Source organism: Anopheles coustani, chromosome 3, assembly GCF_943734705.1.
Source record: "Anopheles coustani chromosome 3, idAnoCousDA_361_x.2, whole genome shotgun sequence".
NCBI lineage: Eukaryota > Metazoa > Arthropoda > Insecta > Diptera > Culicidae > Anopheles > Anopheles coustani.
In genome coordinates this window covers 4,290,525-4,309,641 of record NC_071288.1, presented here as the reverse complement: position 1 = coordinate 4,309,641, position 19,117 = coordinate 4,290,525, and the positions used below count along the sequence as shown (strand labels likewise).

Here is a 19,117-nt window from a genome sequence, read left to right as displayed (position 1 = left end):
AATGCCACGTGGAATGACGAGCACAAACCTTCCGATTGAACCATAAAATACCGTACACCTTTCAATTGTGGCCAAATCCGTCGCTCGTCGTCATCCCTCTTTTGACTAACCAACATTTGTGTTTCACATTTACCCGCCATTGAATTCTGCATCCCATCGCGACACTTCCTTCCGCATTTGGAAACGTACATTTCTCCTTTCCACATGTGGGAAAAAGTAGCTGCTTCTCGACGTTACCAATATGTCGTGCCATATGACGAATTTGTTTTTGACACCTCTTTCCCAGCCTTAAGCTGCAGTTGAGGTTCAATTCAGGAAGAATGTGGAACGAATCCTTTTTTTTCTTTTCAGCAAATCTCTCATCCTTTTGCGCAGACAAAAAGCGACGAGCATTTTCCCTTTCCACGTGAATAAGCCGTAACGGTTTATATTTTCATCCACAACAGGGTTTTACCGTTTTTAGTGGGAAAGGATTTACCCAAAGCCCAAACGGTTAGTATCTGCGAAGGCGAGCAGCGAAGATGCAAAAATCACGACACGACGCATACCATAAGCATTTGGGAAGAAAGTACGAAATCCCAATTTCCTCGAAAATAATCTCTATAACTCCCACGAGCTGATGTCCCGCCGTGTGCCATTTGATCATCATCCTGCTCCAGGGTTTTGCAAGAGGTCAAGAGATTTCGTCCAATTCGGGCGGATTATCAACCAGGGCAGCAGGGTGTTGTGCACCCCTTCGGTGATTAAACTCTTTGGAAATGATCATCCTTTTTTGTTCGAAAGGTGCAAACGAAAAACAAAGATCCTCACAAAACTGTACCACCCGAAGGCGTTTTGGCTGAAATCTCTTCACGCAACGAAACGAGACGGTACCATGTTTGTTTGTTTTTCCCTCGGCCTTGTGTGTCTTCATTTTCGAAATGGGAGGGCCAGGTTTCGGTTTTCTTCAAGATGAAGAAACTTGTTACCAACGGAGAAAAATACACACGAAGGGAATGCAAAACAAAAAACCAGAAATGGGCGTGGATAGGTGCGATTAGAGGAGTTTGTTTGCACCTTGTGGCTTGTGCGCTTTTTATTGCCCTTCTTTCCTTCATTCTTATGACATTCTACTCCTTCGCAATCTTTGTTTGTATCCTTAGGCCACTATGCGTAAAATGAGTGCAAAATTAGGATAACTCCCGTGGCTTCCCAAATCGTACGACATCATCGGTGTCAATCCGTTTTTCTGGTGGCACGTTGATTGGAGGTTTTCTTACAATGAGATAGTCTTCTAGGATTGCCAAGTTTTTTTTTGGTAAATCGTGTTTACTTCGAGAACTGGTGTTATCTATTTATCAAAAACTATATGATTACAAAGATGTGGTTATTAGATAAGAAAAGAAAGATGCAAACAAGAAAACGAGAAATATGTAAAAATATTTACTTTTAAATCTTGAATCAGATAACATTAGTACGACTAGAAATTGAAAATAGTTCACTCAATTCAAAACCACCAACTAAGAATCTATTAGGTCCGTTTTTTTCGTACTGCGTCCAACTATAAAAGAGACATTTGTAGTTCAACACTCTTTAAATATTAGCAGCTCAGTATTTTAGCGGCTATTGGTGCATTTCATATCTGTTTCTAGATAAAAATAGGGTTGTATGTAACTTTTTTTTATCATATCTTGACATGTTCCAGGCCTACTAATATTTTTAATTATCGATATCGGCTAGTCAAAGCCTATTTGGATGTGTGCAGACACTTACGTCACAGAAAATTATCTTGAAGTATGGTACATTAATTTTAATGTGACTCGCGCCGTTTTATGTTTCCCGTTCTTACGCTTCGTGTGAAGTTCTTAATGAGAAACAACATTGCAAACCGGTTCTTAGCGGTCAAAGGGCTAACGTTCTACGTGCCAGGAGCGGCGTAGCAACAAAATTTCCTCCGATGTGTTACATAAAGTACCATTTTCTTGCCGCTGACCGTAATAGGCGGAAACAGGAATTTCAACCCCATTTCAACCGAGGGTTTCGTGGTCGTCGCTGAACGCGCCATATCGGTCGTTAGTCTGGTCAGTTGTTCCCTAATATTTTCCAGGTTCAACAGTGATGCAACGCCATTCTCATTCGATCCTGCAATTCCCGGCAAACCTGGTGTGAAGTCATTTACCGGAGCTCTGCCCCTCAGAATGTGGAAGGTATCTTTTGGTGAAAGTGATCCATAGGGAACGATCGAGCCGGGTGGTCGGTGGAAGTGTCTGCAAAGACGTCCACGATTCGCTACGCGACTTCCGTACGGAATTTCCCGACTTCTGGTTCTGGGAGGTTCCTTTACTAACGGGGTTTTCGGAAGTCGCCAAAGGAAAGAATTATGATCGATCGTTTTGGCAGAATCTTTTTTCACGATTGACCACCAAAACTTTGTGCGACATTGTCGCTACCGGGCTTTTTCCTGCCTTGGCAGGTACTCGCTTCCGGTCGAGGTCATTTTTAATACTCATTTCTTTATGCTGAAAGATTCGGAAGCATGGTTTTGCTGTTTCATTATTCAATTTTTCTTTTTCCCACGCATGATTGCCAATGAATCTCCGGTAAAAAAAAACCACAAGTTGACAAAGGCAGACATCTCAATCGTCCATTTTCAGACCGATCCAAATCAGTTCTCGTTTGATCTTTTCCTGCGTGTCTCCGGGCAAATGTCCACTTGCTGCCCGGTGACACATTGCGCCGAACGGAAGATCATCGTCTTATGGGCCTCTTTTGGACAAATGCTACCACTTTACAAGCACTTCAAGAACTTGTGGAACCCTAAGCTCCAAGACTCGAAAAGAAAAGGAAGCTTAATAATCAGATTAACCCAAACCCGTGGACAATGTTTCGAGGCTGAGTGTCTTAGCAAATAGCAGCGAAAGGACGCTTGCCCATTTTTCTGCAACCTTATTTCGAGCAGGGGAGCTTTAGCAAAATCTTACCGTTGCATACATTTAGGGCATACAATCTAGGAGAAATATACCCAAGACTTACCCCCGGGATTACGGAAAAATAATGCAGACGCCGTTTGTTCCAACGACTCCGTATGTCTTCGATGTACAAGAATGGAAATGTAAATCCGGAAGAGGATGAAAAGACGCGTTCAGCCTGGATAAAGAGTTGTTTTACGAGCTGATGAGTTTGTTAAGAACCAATCCTCGTAATATGGCAGAGGAGGAATATCACGTCTTGGGCAGGTTCATCCGGTTTCATTATCTAATTATTACCTGTTGAGATTATCAACCGATTCAAAGATAAACACATCTCTATTGTAGGAACAAATGAAATAATCATACAAGATAGTTCCTTTTTGTCTCTCTTGCTTTCGCCTGCGTGTCTTAGGAAACCATTTTCAAGAACAATTTACAGGAAGGATCGTTTATTTACATATCCAACCATCTATCCGGCAATCATCCATTTTCTTCATCACATCCTCCTACACATTCCGGGCACGTGGTCAACAGTTTTGTGTTATATGAACCCCCGGGAAGAGCGTGTTTTCTTCCATTCCTCCAAACAGCGAACAGCACGAGCCAAATCGATGCCTCGAGCGGTTCCGGTTCCCCCGTTTGTCTCAAGTGGATTGATGGTTTATTTTCTTTTCAATCAACGGAAAACCAAATCACCATCGTGTTTCGGTGCACCGGTTCACTCCGCTCGTGTTAAAAGATGCGCAGTTGTTGCAGCCGAACCTCACACGGCTCTAGTCAAATAAACAAGCCCATCCGTTCATCGGAAAGGCGGAAGGAGTTCAGTTCGAGGGAAACCCTTCTACACGGGCTTCATGAAAAATGGTTTCTGCCAATGCCAAAATTGCTGCTCTTGGCATCTCGCAACTAGCAACAACATGCCCCATGGCCGTGCAGATGTTTCTGGCCAGACAAATTGTGTGACGAGTGAAGATGGGAATGAAAATAATGCTTCTTTCTTTCTCAGAGAAAGCAAAGACAATTTAATGACCGAGAACAGGAGGTCGGTAAATAAAACCGATGCAATTTCACTCAACCATTCCGGGAAGAGAGATTTTGTTCTGGTTGGAAAATGTCCGAGCGGACAGCATCACGCTTGCTTTCTTCATTTTGCTCGGAAAGATGGTCAACGCACGTCGAGTAATTTGTCATTTGGCGCTGCACGTCCCGAAACTTCCGGAAGAAGGCCGGTAATGATCTCGTTCAACCAGAGTGTTGAGGAACTTGTGCCCCGCTGTGGCGCTCAGAAGGTTCCGAACTAATTATCTTCATTGATGTCCTCACGATGGATCTATCCATAGTAAACTTATCCTTTAAAGTTTGAATAGTTTATGATTTCATTTGAAGGCGCTTCGAAAACTTCGACAGATTATCACACTTAATATGAATTTTCATTATTTTTTATTATATATGTACAATATTCACCACCTAACACGACACAACTTAACGAAAACCCAAGAAAACCGTTACTTGAACCAGGTTCGTTTCCTAATGCCAACCCAAGTCTTTTGATACGATTTATAACGCTGGGTATGAAAAACCCTTTCAGAAGTAAGATTTAGGAAGGAAACAAAACAGGATGAAAGGTCAATTAACGGTACTTGCGAAGGCTGATGAAGTGAAATCCTTTTGCTATATATTTTTCTGTCAATTCATTTTTCTCTTCCTTTTTTTCCATTTCGCTTCAATCAACCACAGTCTCGCAAAAGATGTGTCACTTTATGGATATTAATCCGTTCCCTTGCACCTTCAACCGTAGAAAAATGCGTTTCGGCAATTGATCGAACACTTTCCAACTTCCTTGAGGCGTGTTCTGCTTTTACGGCAATATATTCGTTCCCATTGTAGAAAAAAAGTGCCACCGGTTACGGTATTTATTCCCAGTGGGTGTGCGTGGGTGCGTTCCCATCATCATTCGAATTGACATTTTTCATCAAACGCTCAAGGCTGAGATCGGATTAAAAAGGGCCACCGGGACACCGAGAGTCGAGTGGGTTGTTTTCTTTTCCTCCGTTTTGAAGGTTGGCCTGAAGAGGGCCGACTTCGACCGACGCCGAATCCTCTGCCACCAAATGCAAACGCACTTTTATTGCGCCCCGGGACGCGTGCAGAGTCGGTCGGACAAATGCAAACAAATGCAAAAGCTGCCCCTCTGTCGAACCTTTCGGGGGCTCAAGGTTGCTTTGCTCGCTAATGCAAGTAATTCGGTCACCGACGGTGAAAACAGGGGGCAAAAAGGGTTGACACTGTTGACAGAGTGAGTTGTTGCCGGCACGTTCGACAGGTATGGGAAGGCGTATCCCGGGGAACCGTTAGATTTCTCGTTTCGAACGGGATTCAGGCAAAGAAGCGCTTGATTTGATTTTGGTCATCGAGATTGCGATCTCGAAGCCCAATTAATACTGTACCGTATGCCGTGAAGTGTTACTTTTTATCACGTGCGTTGGAAGGGTATTTTTTCATGTTGGCGTGGGAAAACGTTGACGAGGTTTTATCAAAAATGTATTATTTTGAGCTAAGAAAAACATTTCGTATGATATTTTTGAACGTTGATTGATTATGTTGTTGTTTTAATTTTTTGTATTCCCTTGAGTCGCTTTAGTTTAATTTTCAAAACTTTGTGTTCAAAAAGAAACAGGTTACACTTAACGTTAAAGCGGGATACAAGCAACGCATTAATATGTCTCTTTATGCGCCATATGGTAAGGACTGACGACTGTTCTCTACTCCTCTTTCTGTTGCCAAACTCCTCAATTAATAGTTAAACTCCTTCAAAGTGCGGATCATAATTTTCCGCTTCCGTTCGTGACCACATGGTTTGGGAAATCTTGATCGGAACCTGAGCGGAAAGTATTGTAACGATCGGTAAAATCGTTAATCTTCTATTTCTAAAGCTCTCGCTCTGGTGAATCCTTTCCCTTTTGCCGAGGTTTACGAGCGGAAATGTTGGAAAACAATCCTTGCAGCCCGCGCGGCAAAAATGCCTTAATAACGATAACAACTCCGGTCCCGGTTTGTGAGGACTTTGCCGCTGGAACGTGGCCACTGAGAAAATCCTTGCTGCGAATGTTCCGTGCTCGACGATCGTACTTTTTGTTCGTCAACGCAGCGAGCCGAGAGATTGTGATGAATTCATTCATAATTTCTAGCAGCACGAACAGAAACCGGTAGCTTTGCTTGTGGCAGAAGATAAAACGGAAGCTCTTCGTGAAACAAAAAAGGAAACATTTTATGAAACAACAGACACACAAATCGGATTTGGTGCTTTGGCAAAAGTTCGCTCCCTCGGCCGGGGACGGCGTAAAGCTGGCCGCTTACAGTGGGCCTACAAGGAGCCTAATAGGATTTAGACCAATTAGTGTGCGGCAGTAAAAGCCTTTGATCGGCAAAGTGCGATTTGTAAAAAAAAAAACGGACCTGCAGTGCGATCACGCGACCATCACGGGCCGCTTCCGGACTATCCTTTCCTTTCCTGGAAAAGCGCCGAAGTTCACGTTGTCCGGTGATTGTTTGAGGAAGAGATTAACCAATGTGCGGTTGAATGCGTCCTCTTGGCCTTCAACGGTTATTCTTTTAATGATTTCCTTTTTTAACCTATCTGCTCAAAACTCAACGAGCACGCTCCTCTTCTGAGATCCTGCTCGCATCTTTTATCATTCTTTTACCCATTCAACCAACAACAAGCTTCTGGTGTTTCATTTTTCCTTCCGCTTCGATGTGTGTCTGTTTCCTTTTGGCTTAAAAAATCCTGTTCCGGAAACAAACTCTCTTCAAAGTGGAAGATTTACCTTCGGCAAAGTGTTGCGAAGAAGTGCAAGGCAAATAGTTTCAAACCATGCAAAACACCGGGGCAGGAGTTCTCTTCACTTTGCTTCAGCACACGACGACGGAAGTATAGGGTTGATGTTGATGATTATTTATTTACTGATCAGATTTTAAACAGTTTTTTCGAATGTTTTCGTGAGCTTTGACTTCTACAACCAAACCAACCAACGTCAACTAATGACCCATCGTTGGTGGTAAGAAAAGGTTCTTTATTAACGCATCAAAAATAAAGAAAAGGATTATGTTGTTGTGTTGTTGCCATGTTATTAAATAAATAGTATACTAGTAAGTTTTATTTGAGCAACAGTTCAAAATTTAATGTTTTCCTTATCTCCTCCTCCATTATTTCTCCAAATCAACCAATACCAAGAGAGCCTATTGTTGTTTTGCTGCCTCAGATTCATTCTTAGTTTTACTGTTTGTTATTGTCACAACTTTCTGATTAAATTATAATTCTGATTATTCTGTTTCTGCCTCAGTAGGGAAATTTCCCACGATTTCTCTGAGAAACCACTGGTCTTCACTCGACCCGTCAAATGTCCGCCTCAACAAAGAAGCGTTAATTAGGAGTAATCGTTTTTTATTTCGTCCCAATTTTTCCCAGCATCAGACTTAGAAGGATACCACGCTTCGCCATTTCAACTTCAACAAAGCGCTAAACAAACTCCTCATCTTCGTCCGCGTGGGTGTCGTTGAGCTGGCACTTTCCCATAACCCCTTGCCAAATCCTTTCCGTTCGATCTTCAGCGCTGCACTTACACCGTTCCTTGATCTAAGATCGTTTCTACCTGCGCGGAAAGGGGCCTCAAAATTATTATGATTAAACGGGATGCACATTTTCCCTTTCCCCCGTAAGATGGGTCAGTCCGGGACGCACACAATGCGTGGCGACAATTTCGCTAAACCGGCCTTTCGGCCGAAAATGCTGCGCGAGGCTGACCTTTCCTAATGGGCGAAAATATTGGACCGATCCTTTGGTCCACAAACGGAAAGGAAAAGAGTTCAATAAAACTCCATAGAACTCCCCCGCTTTGCGCCTCATGTGAATTGCTCTTGCTCATTACTTCGAAGGGTCGGAGGGGTTGGCGTTGGCGGGGTCGTAAAAATTCTCACCCCTTCAGAAAGGGACGCCGGGCGAAAGAAGAGGTCCTGCTGGCCAGGCAGCGACGGGAACTCCGTCGTTTGATGGCGAAGGGCTGCCGTCGTGCGCGTGGCCAACTCGCCGCTTCCCTGAGGCAATTGCTTCCTTTTGCAAACCAGCTTTCCCGAGGACACTCCCCCTGAGCCGAGGGATTGTGAGCCCTCTGTGAGGGTTTAGGGATTGTCGGTTCCCATTTCCGCATTACGGTACTGGGCATACGTACCGGGCATGGAAGGATGGATGAAGGTGGCTTGCGTGTGCCTTTCTCTTCCTTTCTGCAACTCGATTTCATGACGGTTCATGGTACAGATTTTCAATTTATGCATCTGCCTAATATTATCAACTTTTACGTTACATTAAAGGAAATATATGGTTTATATTTTCTGTACGTAGTTTTAATTCTAAATGAGCTTGCTATTTCAAAAACAAATTAATCATCCCGGAAGTTTTCTTTGAAGTCACCTTTAGGAGAAGAATAAAAGCGAATGAGTAAAACAAATGTTTAATTTTAAAAACCTATCTGAAAGAACTATTTTCAAGGTTTATTATTAAATGAATCCTCAGGCCGAAAACTCATCGAATGATATGATTATTTCAAGTTCAGTATAGGATGTTTCTCGAATGAATTAATTAACATATTTTTATCTCAAAAATAGAAAACGCTGCAAATCACAAAACGATTCAGTTCACATGATAAGCAAAGCCATTCAGTTATGTTCGATTATGTTCGACATCATTTATGTTCGATTGGAAATGAAAATTACATGGCTTATGTTATATATTATTTTATATACAATTTTACATATTTATTTATATAGCTCTTAAAGCTTAACCTGCATTGCAACATATGTAGTAGAAAGGAAAAATGAAAGCTGCTATCTAAAAATCAAAGTCGGATAGGAGTTTAAAATTTAACCAGGACTACAATTTCTTTGGTTAAATTTTGCCAAAACTTTATTAATCTTACGTTCGAATTGTCGAACCTAAAGTAATAAAGCCTTTACGCTAACTTTATCGTAATTATGCGTATATACGAAAAATATATATCCGGCAATATGACGGTCGGTATGCGGAAGGAAAAGTTATGCTTGAAGCAGTCCCTCACAACGGCAGCTTCCATTCTACCCCTCTTTCACCCAGCTCCCAGCGCTTTCCACCGCTTCGAAAATCCCTATTGAACTAACTGTACCGACGGTTTCCGGATGGGAGCAGATCGGACCGCAGACATCCAGACCCCTTTCGGTGTTTGGTTTCCTGCAGTAGCTTCAAGTGCTATCGTGGCCTGAAACCTACCCATGTGCGTGTAGGGAAAACTCCCAGCAACAAGTCAAAATGGAAGAACGGGACCCATAGATGAAACGGAAAGGGATGGAACCGTTTGCAAACATTCGTTTCCTCGTCTACCTATTTTTCCACCCTCGTTGATTGGTTCTCGAGCGAACAGAGGGAGAAAAGGGAAAGTGCGACATGGACGAGCGGTCAGTTGAAAGGTCGGAGCGGTAAACTTCTTTTTTTTTTTTGGTCTTCAACACAATCGACCGCTTCGAAAGGGTTCCCGTTGCAAAACTCCGGCCTGTCACCAAAAATGGAAATGGGAAATCTGTTTTGGAAGACAAAGAAGGCGAAAAGGGGAAAGGGATGGGATGGGTCGGCAGGCGTAGGTGGACCGTCGGTATATAAGTAAACCGGGTGGTCAAGGTTCGAGGTCAGTTCTGTTCTGGAAGTGAAACGAGAAACGTTTGAAGTGGAGACATTTTCGTGAAGTTGTGAAAACGGACTCGCTTCGACAACGGAGTGTTTTATTGTGAGTGTGGATCGATTGGGAAAGTGAAAAACTCGGCCTCGAAAATGATGGCTCAATTTATGATGGATTTAAAAACAGGTAAGCAAGTAGTTTCAACGCGATATAAAGTGTTTCGGTTGTGTGTGAAGAATCGAAAATGGATGTTTGCGTTTGCCGTGAATCGATACTAATCAAGTGACTTTGTTGTTTTGTCTCTCCAGAACCACGCCTCAGCCCATCGCTCTACTCACCCGCTTCCCCGAAACTGGCCGACCAAAACTGTCGGCCACAGTCGACCGATTCCGGTGTGTTGGACCTCTCCAAGCGTCGTGACTCTTTGGATACCCGCAAGACACCCTCCCCGGCGTACCATTGCTTCAGCGATGCCGGTGGTACTCCACCACCGAGCAACCACAGTTCCCCGCAATGTGAACCCGTTGGCCAGACGGCAGAAAGCGCAATCCTGCTTAACTACGGTGAACTGATGCGCGCTCGTCGCTTGTCGCCATCGAAGTCTCTGCTGCACTTTGACGAACTCGCGCGACCGGCGGCGCTCGTGACTGGCCCTTCCGCTTTCCATCATCATCACCCTCACCACCAGCACCACCACCACCAACTCCACCAGGGAGGCATGGCAAAGCCGGACACGGACATTCTTCAGCAGCATCTTCTCCAGCAAGTGCAACGATCGCCGGCCATTCCTTCGTACCTTCTTCCGGCGGCGGCCCTGCAGCAACAGCACCATCACCTTCAGCAGCCACAGCAAACGCCACCATCGGTTGTGTTTTCCCCGAGTCCCATCCGGACCGGTCGGGAACTGGACGCACTTTCCGAGTCCGGCTCGGAGGGAACATCGCTCGTCACGTCGAGTCAGCGCAAACCGAAGGACGATGCAACGGATGGGCAACAGCAGCAGCAACAATATCCGATGGTTGTGGGAAGGGATGGCAAACTGTCGCGCCCCTTCAAGGCATACCCGCGCGATCCGCTCAGCCTCGCGGCCGGGTTCGTCGCCAGCGACACCATCCTCGACACGAACTCGACGGAAAAGTACAACCTCTTCCGGAAGCGGATGCTCGAACAGATCCACGCGGCCAACGGTGGCCAGCCGACGGTGTCGAACCCCAAAATGCGCCGCCTGGCCAGCAACTCCAGCAAAGGTTTGGCCACGATGAGCGATGCTTCGTCGGAATCGTGCGATGAAAAGCCACCATCGAAGGCGGCGGCGGAGCCCGCACCGATTTCCAACATGGCGTCGATAAAGGGCAAAAAGCAACAGAACCTTACGTCAGTGTGCAACGCGATGGCGCAACGAGCCGCGGCGAAGGCAGCCAATCAGCGTCGCGAGGGGACGCCATTGCAAAGTGAAACCCCGGCGTGCGACAGCGACAGCAGCCATCAGAGCGACGGAGACAGCAAACAGAACGCGACCGACTCGTCCTCGTGCGATGTCGTCACCGGAAGCGGCGATGCCACCCTGCCTCACGATAAAAAGTCCTCGACGGACAACGGCGCCCCTAATGCACCATCGTCTTCTGGCGGAAGCGGGTCGGTGAAAGACTCCGCCTACTACGAGCGGCGCAAGAAGAACAACGCGGCCGCCAAGAAATCGCGCGATCGGCGACGCATCAAGGAGGACGAGATCGCCATCCGGGCCGCGTTTCTCGAGCGGGAAAACATCGAGCTGAAGTTCGAGCTGGCGGCCGCCCGGAAGCAGTTGTCCCTTTATGGCGTCGGGACGGCATCGGTTGCCTCGTAACTCGCGTCTACAACGGAAGCTTGCGAACCATCTGTAAATAGCGAACGGAACACAACAACTTTTGTACAGTGACTTTTGAGGGTCGGAAAAGCGCACGCTTGACGCGAACGTTGGCCATCTTCGGGGGAATTTAGGATTACGTAGCATCGGAAACCACTTATTTCCGCAGACTGATACCTGTAAGCAGTATTACACCGTTAAGCATAAGCGAGAAGCGGCTTTTTGAAGAAAATAGAGTAAAACAATTAAATGAAAATATGCATACTGTCTTTCTATTTGACTCGTTTCATCATGTTTGTATGGATCCAAACACAAATATGCAAAATGATTATTAAATATATGACTTTCTGAATCAAACCAACCAACTGAATTCTTCTAGTTTTAAACAATCTCCTCTGTTTTAATATAAATACTTGATGACATAAATTATACAACCATCTCGAGATGCCTTATTCGATCTTTCTTGTAAAATATTGTAGCATTCTAAAGCAATCATTTTGCGTCTGTTTAAACATGTCGAAACGCAAACAGTTCGATTAACCAATTCTATCTTAATACTTTAGGCACGTCGGAGAATGTTAAACATGTAGCGTAATTACTAGTTGCAATCTTTCGAAGAAGTTATGTTTATATAGTATTTTATGAGTCATTTTTCTCAAGTGCTTATGCGCCAAAATTATTTTGGTTCTTGATTATGATCCAACTAAAAAGATGTTCAACCATTCAGAACACAAACATTTTGTTACTTGCCAAGTTAAATAATGTTTTAAATCACAATCAAGCTCTAGCGTTTCCGAGTTCTAGTTACAGTTCACAGCCAGTTTTCAGGCAGCTGTAGTAAAAATAGTTTGAAGCAATATTCGTAGTTGCATTATCAATGCCGGAAGATCAACAACAAGTAAATGTTTACTTAATATTTTTCTTTTGTTGGACTTCCCTTAAATCTCTGCGACTAGACTGGCACAAATTCGACTCCCAACTTTTGGTCTTTTGCGTTCGATTTCTCCATTTGCGACATGAAAAGAAAAACAAAACCCTTATGGGCCGGTGCCGCCACTTGAACTTAAAACAAAACAAAACTGCACAAACGCTCGGAAGTCTGTGTTTACATAACTGTCCTATCAGCTTTATTGTGCATTGGTTGCCCGAAGGCATTTTGGTGCAACTGTCGCGCTTTAAATCGTCCCGTACCAAGAGGACGCCATTGGCAAACGTCGACGTCTGAAGAACGTTCGGTTTCCGGCTTGCGGTTCGTTCTCGGAAATGGCCGAACGGGTTGAATAAATATTTTGCTTAGAGCCAGTGCTAGCGTCAGGATAGGAAGTTGAAACCCGGGTTGAGTGCAGGGCAAGACGGGTAGAACAATGCTTCCGCCATGGCGAGGACATGCGGAATGCCGCCCGAATCCTTTGCCTTCGCTTTCCAAGGGTTTGTACCCGTTCTGGAAATTATCTTTCGTTGTTCGTTCTCTTGTCGTAAATTCTCTGCATTATTGCAGCACATTTTGCATACACTGCATTTGCAGATAATTCCTTCCCCTACATTTTCCAACATTCGTGATAAATGTAAAAGCCTAGAGCTGCCAATATATGGCAAAGGACAATCCTTTGCTGCAAGCCCAGCATCGATCTATAATTATCCGTTTAGGTTTCGGATCGTACTGCGTAGCTTACTGCCGAAAAACGAACCATTTTGCCTTACTTTTACAACCCCCCCGGGGGTCAAAAGGAACTGGTCATTTTGCAACACTCTTCTGCACTATCGCTGCCTCTGCCACATAACGGCGAGTCGATGCAAATAAGCTGGGTAACGAAAAAGGGTTACCAACGTCGTTCGTGTTCCAACCCTAGAGCCCTGCAAATCCGAAGGACATAAATGCATGCGAAAGCGACACCACACATCCTTTAGGGGTTTGCTGGACAAAACGTTGACAACTTGGCCGCTTTTACCTAATCTTTACTTTTATTGGCTAAAAAGGCATTCCGTTTCCGCACGTCCAAAGGGCCAGAACCTTGACCACTTCTGAGATGCTTCTTGTGATGCACATGGATCTTTCGAATGGTGTGGGTCTTGACCGGATCGGTCGAAGGTCCTCGTGAAAAGATGCAATTGTCCTTGCCGTGCGAAAGGGTCAACCCGAGTGTCCAGCACCGAAGGAAAAGGTCTTTCGGTCAACCGTCTTCCATTGGACGAAAGGGACTAAGTCGGAAAAGAAAAAAACACCCAGCATCGTAATCCTTTTCGTTACGGTATGCAAATATTTTCTCCCAGTTTTCTTCTTCGGTTCGCCCAAAAGGCCATTCGTTTCGGATGAGAAACACTTGGCAATTGTAGTACTATGTGTGTGTATATGACGATGAGAATGTGTATGGCTTTAAGATGAAACAATTACGTACCTTCATTAACACGGGAAAGGCAGTAAAAAAAAGAGGTAAAGATGACCATCGAAGGGTTCGACATTATTTCACAACATTCTGCATGTGCGAAAGGATGTGATGGTGATGTAATGTTCTAGGAAAACCAAGCGATTCCCTACCCTTATCGTGTTTAACATTATAAAGACCGCCTTTTCGCACACTAGCCTCCAGTAGGTCATTTTGGGGGCGGAAAGATGGAAAAGCCGGCCCGAAAGCTACCCAAACGACCCAACAAGAAGGTCGTTGTGGATTAAATCGTTTTATTATCTATTTGTTAACTTTATGATTTCAGTCAGCCGAGCTTGCAAGTCAACGACCAGTTTTATTGAACCTATTCAGGCGGTTTATAAACTTCTCAAAGTTAATGTCGCAGCAATATTCTGGTATACATCGGGTTCGAATGTGTGTTTTGCAGGTTAAGCTTATGTGAGTATTCAACATAATATTTACAATTTATTATTCTTAGTAAATGTGTTACAAGTTCTATGTCTTCATTCTCTTCGACTAACAAACCATTTTGGCATAACTATATATTTGGGAGAAGTGGACTCTCTATTTTAATTAAAACGCTCATACACATAGAATCTTTGTACCAATATATAAGCCAACGCCATCGTTGTGTTCCCCTTTTCAGCAGTTCAGATGAAACCTTGATTTCATTACTGCTGGCACTTTATTTTCCGACCTGCCGGTAGGCATAATGTTCTTCCGGGTTTCCCAAACCATGAAACCAAAGGGTTATGTCCTTTCTCTACAACATTTCCACGCGATGCAATTGGCAATCGCAAACAAGATTAGACAGGCGAGGGGAGAAAGAACGAACCCCTCTTTCGATACGAAATATTGCCCCACTGTTTACCACATCTAGGGAATGTGGAACGATGCAAAAAGACACGCGTCCCTAAAATATTGCCTCTTTTCCATCCGGGACGGCAGCGAGACCCCTAGGAGCTCGTTTATTTATCCGGAAAAATAGAGAGCAATGGAAATCGGGATGAGTAGCGGAACTGCCGTGAAGGCGGAAGCTGCATTACGAAGAACTTCCTCATTGTTTCACACATGCTGGCGTTTAGTTAGAAGGCATTGCGCCCCCTCACATGAGGCGATGATGAAAGGTTCCGTATTCTGTCGCAGTTTGTCCTCGTGCTATTTATTGATCGATCGGTTCAGTTTGGCATCGAGGGGAATAGAGATAGAAAGGGTTAGAACCGCCGCAACTGCCCTTCCTTGTGCGTGGGATTAACTCATTGGAGTTGCAAACCTACAAAATTATCTGACCACAACCAATAAGTCCGCATTCTCCTTCCCGTTTGGACGAGAAAATGAATCCCAATGGTACTGTTCTACTAGATACGAAAATTTCGACTCAAGAAAGATAAATGATGAGAATAATGAAAGTAGATATTGTAATTGAAATATTATAACAATTCCAAACTTCTATCCTAAATGCTGGAAAAATTATATGAGTATGGAATTTAGGAAGCGATACAGAGGAAAGCAAAAGATTATTTAACTAATTTATCTAATAAAACTAATAAATCTTTCGTGTTTTACCAGGCATTTTAAATTTGTCAGCCAAGCGACTGCTTCATTGAAATCCGTGAGTTATGTTCTAAACGATGCTTACAACTGTACTAAAATGTACGAAGCAAACGATCAAATCCATAGCTTTCTACACAACAAATAGCCATTATTTGATCATTTATTGTAAATCATAAGTAAAATAATATTTATTACGCTGTTTTATGTGAGATCCTATTGTAAAAAAGTTTAAAAAAATTTAGTACAGCTCTGCACTATAGGCTTGTTGTAAACTTATGCATCTATCTGTAACCATGTGTCATCTTTTTAGTTTGTTTTGATGCGCCATCTTCAACAAGCATCACATAGGTCTTAAAAGTTTAAATCCACACTAGCACCTATTATCAAAATGGAAAAACCTCAAAAAATGCCCAAAGTGGCCAAGGTAAGTTCTACTATAGTTTCTACATCATTACAAACCCGTTCCGCACCCAAACCATGTTTATTTTCCAGGTGAAAAACAAAGCACCAGCCGAGGTGCAAATCACCGCCGAGCAGCTGCTCCGTGAGGCGAAAGAGCGCGATTTGGAGATTTTGCCACCACCGCCAAAGCAGAAAATCTCCGATGCCGCCGAACTGGCCGACTATCAGCAGCGAAAGCGCAAAACGTTTGAAGATAATCTTCGTAAAAACCGGATGGTCGTAAGCAACTGGATCAAGTATGCCCAGTGGGAGGAGTCCCAGAAAGAAATCCAGCGCGCCCGGTCGATCTGGGAGCGCGCGATCGACAATGAGCACCGCAATATCACCATCTGGCTGAAGTACGCCGAAATGGAGATGAAACATCGACAGGTGAACCATGCCCGCAACCTGTGGGACCGGGCGGTGACCATAATGCCGCGCACAAACCAGTTCTGGTACAAGTACACGTACATGGAGGAAATGCTGGAGAACGTGGCTGGTGCGCGGCAGGTGTTCGAACGCTGGATGGAATGGCAACCGGAAGAGCAAGCCTGGCAGACGTACGTAAACTTTGAGCTTCGCTACAAGGAAATTGATCGCGCCCGGACGATCTATGAACGATTCGTGATGGTCCACCCGGAGGTGAAGAATTGGATCAAATATGCCCGGTTCGAGGAAGCGCATGGGTTCGTCAACGGAGCGCGCACGGTTTATGAGCGTGCGATCGAGTTTTTCGGCGATGATCATGCCGATGAACGTTTGTTTATTGCGTTTGCACGGTTCGAAGAGGGCCAGAAGGAGCACGACCGGGTCCGAGTCATCTACAAGTATGCTCTGGATCATCTCCCAAAGGATCGTACGACGGAACTGTACAAGGCGTACACAATTCACGAGAAGAAGTACGGCGATCGTTCAGGAATTGAGGACGTGATTGTGTCGAAACGCAAGTTCCAGTACGAACAAGAGGTAAACGAGAACCCGACAAACTATGACGCCTGGTTTGACTATTTGAGACTGGTGGAGAATGAAAACGAGCCGGAACTGATCCGTGAAACGTACGAGCGGGCGATCGCAAACGTGCCTCCCGCGAAGGATAAGAACCTCTGGCGTCGCTATATCTATCTCTGGATCAACTACGCCCTGTACGAGGAGCTGGAGACGGAGGACTTGGAAAGAACGCGACAAATCTATTGCACCTGTCTCGAGTTGATTCCGCACAAAGTCTTCACGTTCAGCAAGATTTGGCTTCTGTACGCGCAGTTCGAAATTCGCTGCAAGAATTTACAGACCGCACGCAAAACCCTCGGCATGGCAATCGGCCGCTGTCCAAGGGATAAGTTGTTCCGCGGATACATCGACCTGGAGATTCAGCTCCGTGAGTTTGACCGGTGTCGAATTTTGTACGAAAAGTTTCTCGAGTTTGGGCCGGAAAACTGCACGACGTGGATGAAGTTCGCCGAGCTGGAGTCACTGCTGGGAGACACGGACCGAGCCAGGGCAATCTACGAGTTGGCGATACAACAGCCTCGCCTTGACATGCCCGAGTTGCTGTGGAAAAGTTACATCGATTTTGAGGTGCAGCAGGGCGAGTTCCAGCTAGTTCGGCAGTTGTACGAGCGGCTTCTGGAGCGTACGGTACACGTGAAGGTTTGGATTTCGTACGCAAAGTTCGAAATAAGCGCCGAAAACGAGGAAGAAGGACTAAACGTGCCCCTTGCCAGACGCGTCTACGAGCGTGCGAACGAATGTCTCAAGGGACTGGGGGAAAAAGAGTCTCGCGTGCTGGTGCTAGAAGCGTGGCGCGATTTCGAGCGAGATTACGGTGATGAAAGCAGCCTGCAAAAGGTGCATGAGCGAATGCCGCGCAAGGTAAAGAAACGACAAAAGATCGTCTCGGAAGCGGGCGTAGAGGAAGGATGGGAGGAGGTGTTCGATTTCATCTTCCCCGAGGATGAAATGGCCCGACCGAACCTGAAGCTGCTTGCGGCGGCAAAGAACTGGAAGCGTAAACTAGAGACGGAACCTGCGACCAGCGTCCCGGAGAACAACGAGAATCCGGAAGAAAATTCCAACGAACAACAGGGGGATTATGATGACGAACAGAACAGTTCGGCGAACGATAACGACGAACAGTAGAAAATAGCATTTATAACATCTAATAAAAACATTAAAGCCTCCCCGGTGCGGCACATTTGAAACGGCGTGTAATGATTATGAAACTTTATTTAGCACAGCCCAAGCATTTTAATTACAGTTATCAGTCAACTTCCTCGGGCCTTACGGGATGTTCCAACGGTATTACGGACTTCTTGTGAACGTCTCTAGAGCACGCTTTCCTCATGTCGTACGCATCCTCGTCCGGATCGCCGACGTAATATTCCAGCACCGTTCGGTAGACAATGTATCCGAGCTTGGTGTACATGTCTATCGCCACCTTATTGCTGACCCGAACGAACAAATCTACAAAGTAGCACCGTTTCCTGCAAATAAATTTAACAATTTAGTTACATAAATCATAATCACTTGGCCATGCTTCTGAGAGCGTTTAGAGATTACTTTTCGCTGACGTCCTCAAGGAAGTTCATCAGAATGGCTGCTAGTCCGAGTCGTCGATAATCCGGCGAAACGGTCAGTGCCGTAACGTGTCCGTGCCAGGTTTCCCCTGGTCCTTCAGCTTTTCCCATGACTGAAACGATAACAATTGAGCCGGTGAAATGTGAATACTAGGAAAAAAAAAACGTAGGACACGTGCCGATATGCACAACAGATACTCAACTGTAACCCATAATCTCGCCAGTTGGAGATTCTGCCACCTGAAAGTATTCCGGCCAATGTGCGAGGTATTGCATGTAGAAGGAAAGGCAGTAGGTTTCGGTCAGTGGATCCAAGTTCCTGCGATGAAAAGGGCAAAACGTATCGTAAGTTGAATGTTTGAAGTAAAACTGTACAGATTAGTTACACTTTGTTGAACCGGAACATGTCGTTGCAGGTGAAGGGTCGTAGGGTAGTCATTTTGAGAAGTTTTTGAAACTTTTATAAATACAAATTTTAAGAAAAACCAAGAAAAGTGTAGAGAACCGAACTTCGAGTGTTGACAGAATCGGGATTCGGAAGATTCAAACAGTCGATCGCTTGACGGATTCTAAAGGATTGGATCCCATTTTACGGATTCTTTTGGTCCACGAGCTCCTGAAACTAATTGGTCATGCAAACAATTTGTAT

At 44.8% G+C, this 19,117-nt stretch overlaps 3 protein-coding genes across 3 annotated transcripts; 2 read left to right on the top strand and 1 right to left on the bottom strand.

Annotated features, from left to right (window-relative positions):
• Positions 1-9,801: 9,801 nt before the first annotated feature.
• On the top strand, positions 9,802-11,495 carry LOC131258983 (protein giant). The gene is made up of 2 exons (XM_058260388.1): positions 9,802-9,835; positions 9,958-11,495. The coding sequence occupies exons 1-2, from the start codon at positions 9,802-9,804 to the stop codon at positions 11,493-11,495; spliced, it is 1,572 nt and encodes a 523-aa protein (XP_058116371.1).
• Positions 11,496-15,799: 4,304 nt separating this feature from the next.
• On the top strand, positions 15,800-18,079 carry LOC131260891 (protein crooked neck). Its single transcript, XM_058262738.1, has 2 exons — positions 15,800-15,878; positions 15,947-18,079. Exons 1-2 carry the CDS (start codon positions 15,843-15,845, stop codon positions 18,029-18,031), a joined length of 2,121 nt encoding a protein of 706 aa, XP_058118721.1. The 5' UTR covers positions 15,800-15,842; the 3' UTR covers positions 18,032-18,079.
• Positions 18,080-18,085: 6 nt separating this feature from the next.
• Positions 18,086-19,009, bottom strand: LOC131260893 (N-alpha-acetyltransferase 20). Its single transcript, XM_058262739.1, has 4 exons — positions 18,855-19,009; positions 18,672-18,787; positions 18,452-18,581; positions 18,086-18,375 (listed from the first exon to the last, which is right to left on the bottom strand). Exons 1-4 carry the CDS (start codon positions 18,905-18,907, stop codon positions 18,153-18,155), a joined length of 522 nt encoding a protein of 173 aa, XP_058118722.1. The 5' UTR covers positions 18,908-19,009; the 3' UTR covers positions 18,086-18,152.
• Between the last annotated feature and the right edge of the window lie 108 nt (positions 19,010-19,117).

Bases quoted from the DNA above. Each gene is read 5' to 3' on its own strand.
- LOC131258983 (XM_058260388.1), top strand. From the start codon at position 9,802: ATGATGGCTCAATTTATGATGGATTTAAAAACAG. The intron at 9,836-9,957 runs GTAAGCAAGTAG...TTGTCTCTCCAG, and splicing joins TATGATGGATTTAAAAACAG to AACCACGCCTCAGCCCATCG.
- LOC131260891 (XM_058262738.1), top strand. From the start codon at position 15,843: ATGGAAAAACCTCAAAAAATGCCCAAAGTGGCCAAG. The intron at 15,879-15,946 runs GTAAGTTCTACT...TTTATTTTCCAG, and splicing joins AAATGCCCAAAGTGGCCAAG to GTGAAAAACAAAGCACCAGC.
- LOC131260893 (XM_058262739.1), bottom strand. From the start codon at position 18,907: ATGACTACCCTACGACCCTTCACCTGCAACGACATGTTCCGGTTCAAC. The intron at 18,788-18,854 runs GTAACTAATCTG...TTTTCATCGCAG, and splicing joins ATGTTCCGGTTCAACAAAGT to GAACTTGGATCCACTGACCG. The intron at 18,376-18,451 runs GTAATCTCTAAA...ATTTATTTGCAG, and splicing joins CTTGAGGACGTCAGCGAAAA to GAAACGGTGCTACTTTGTAG.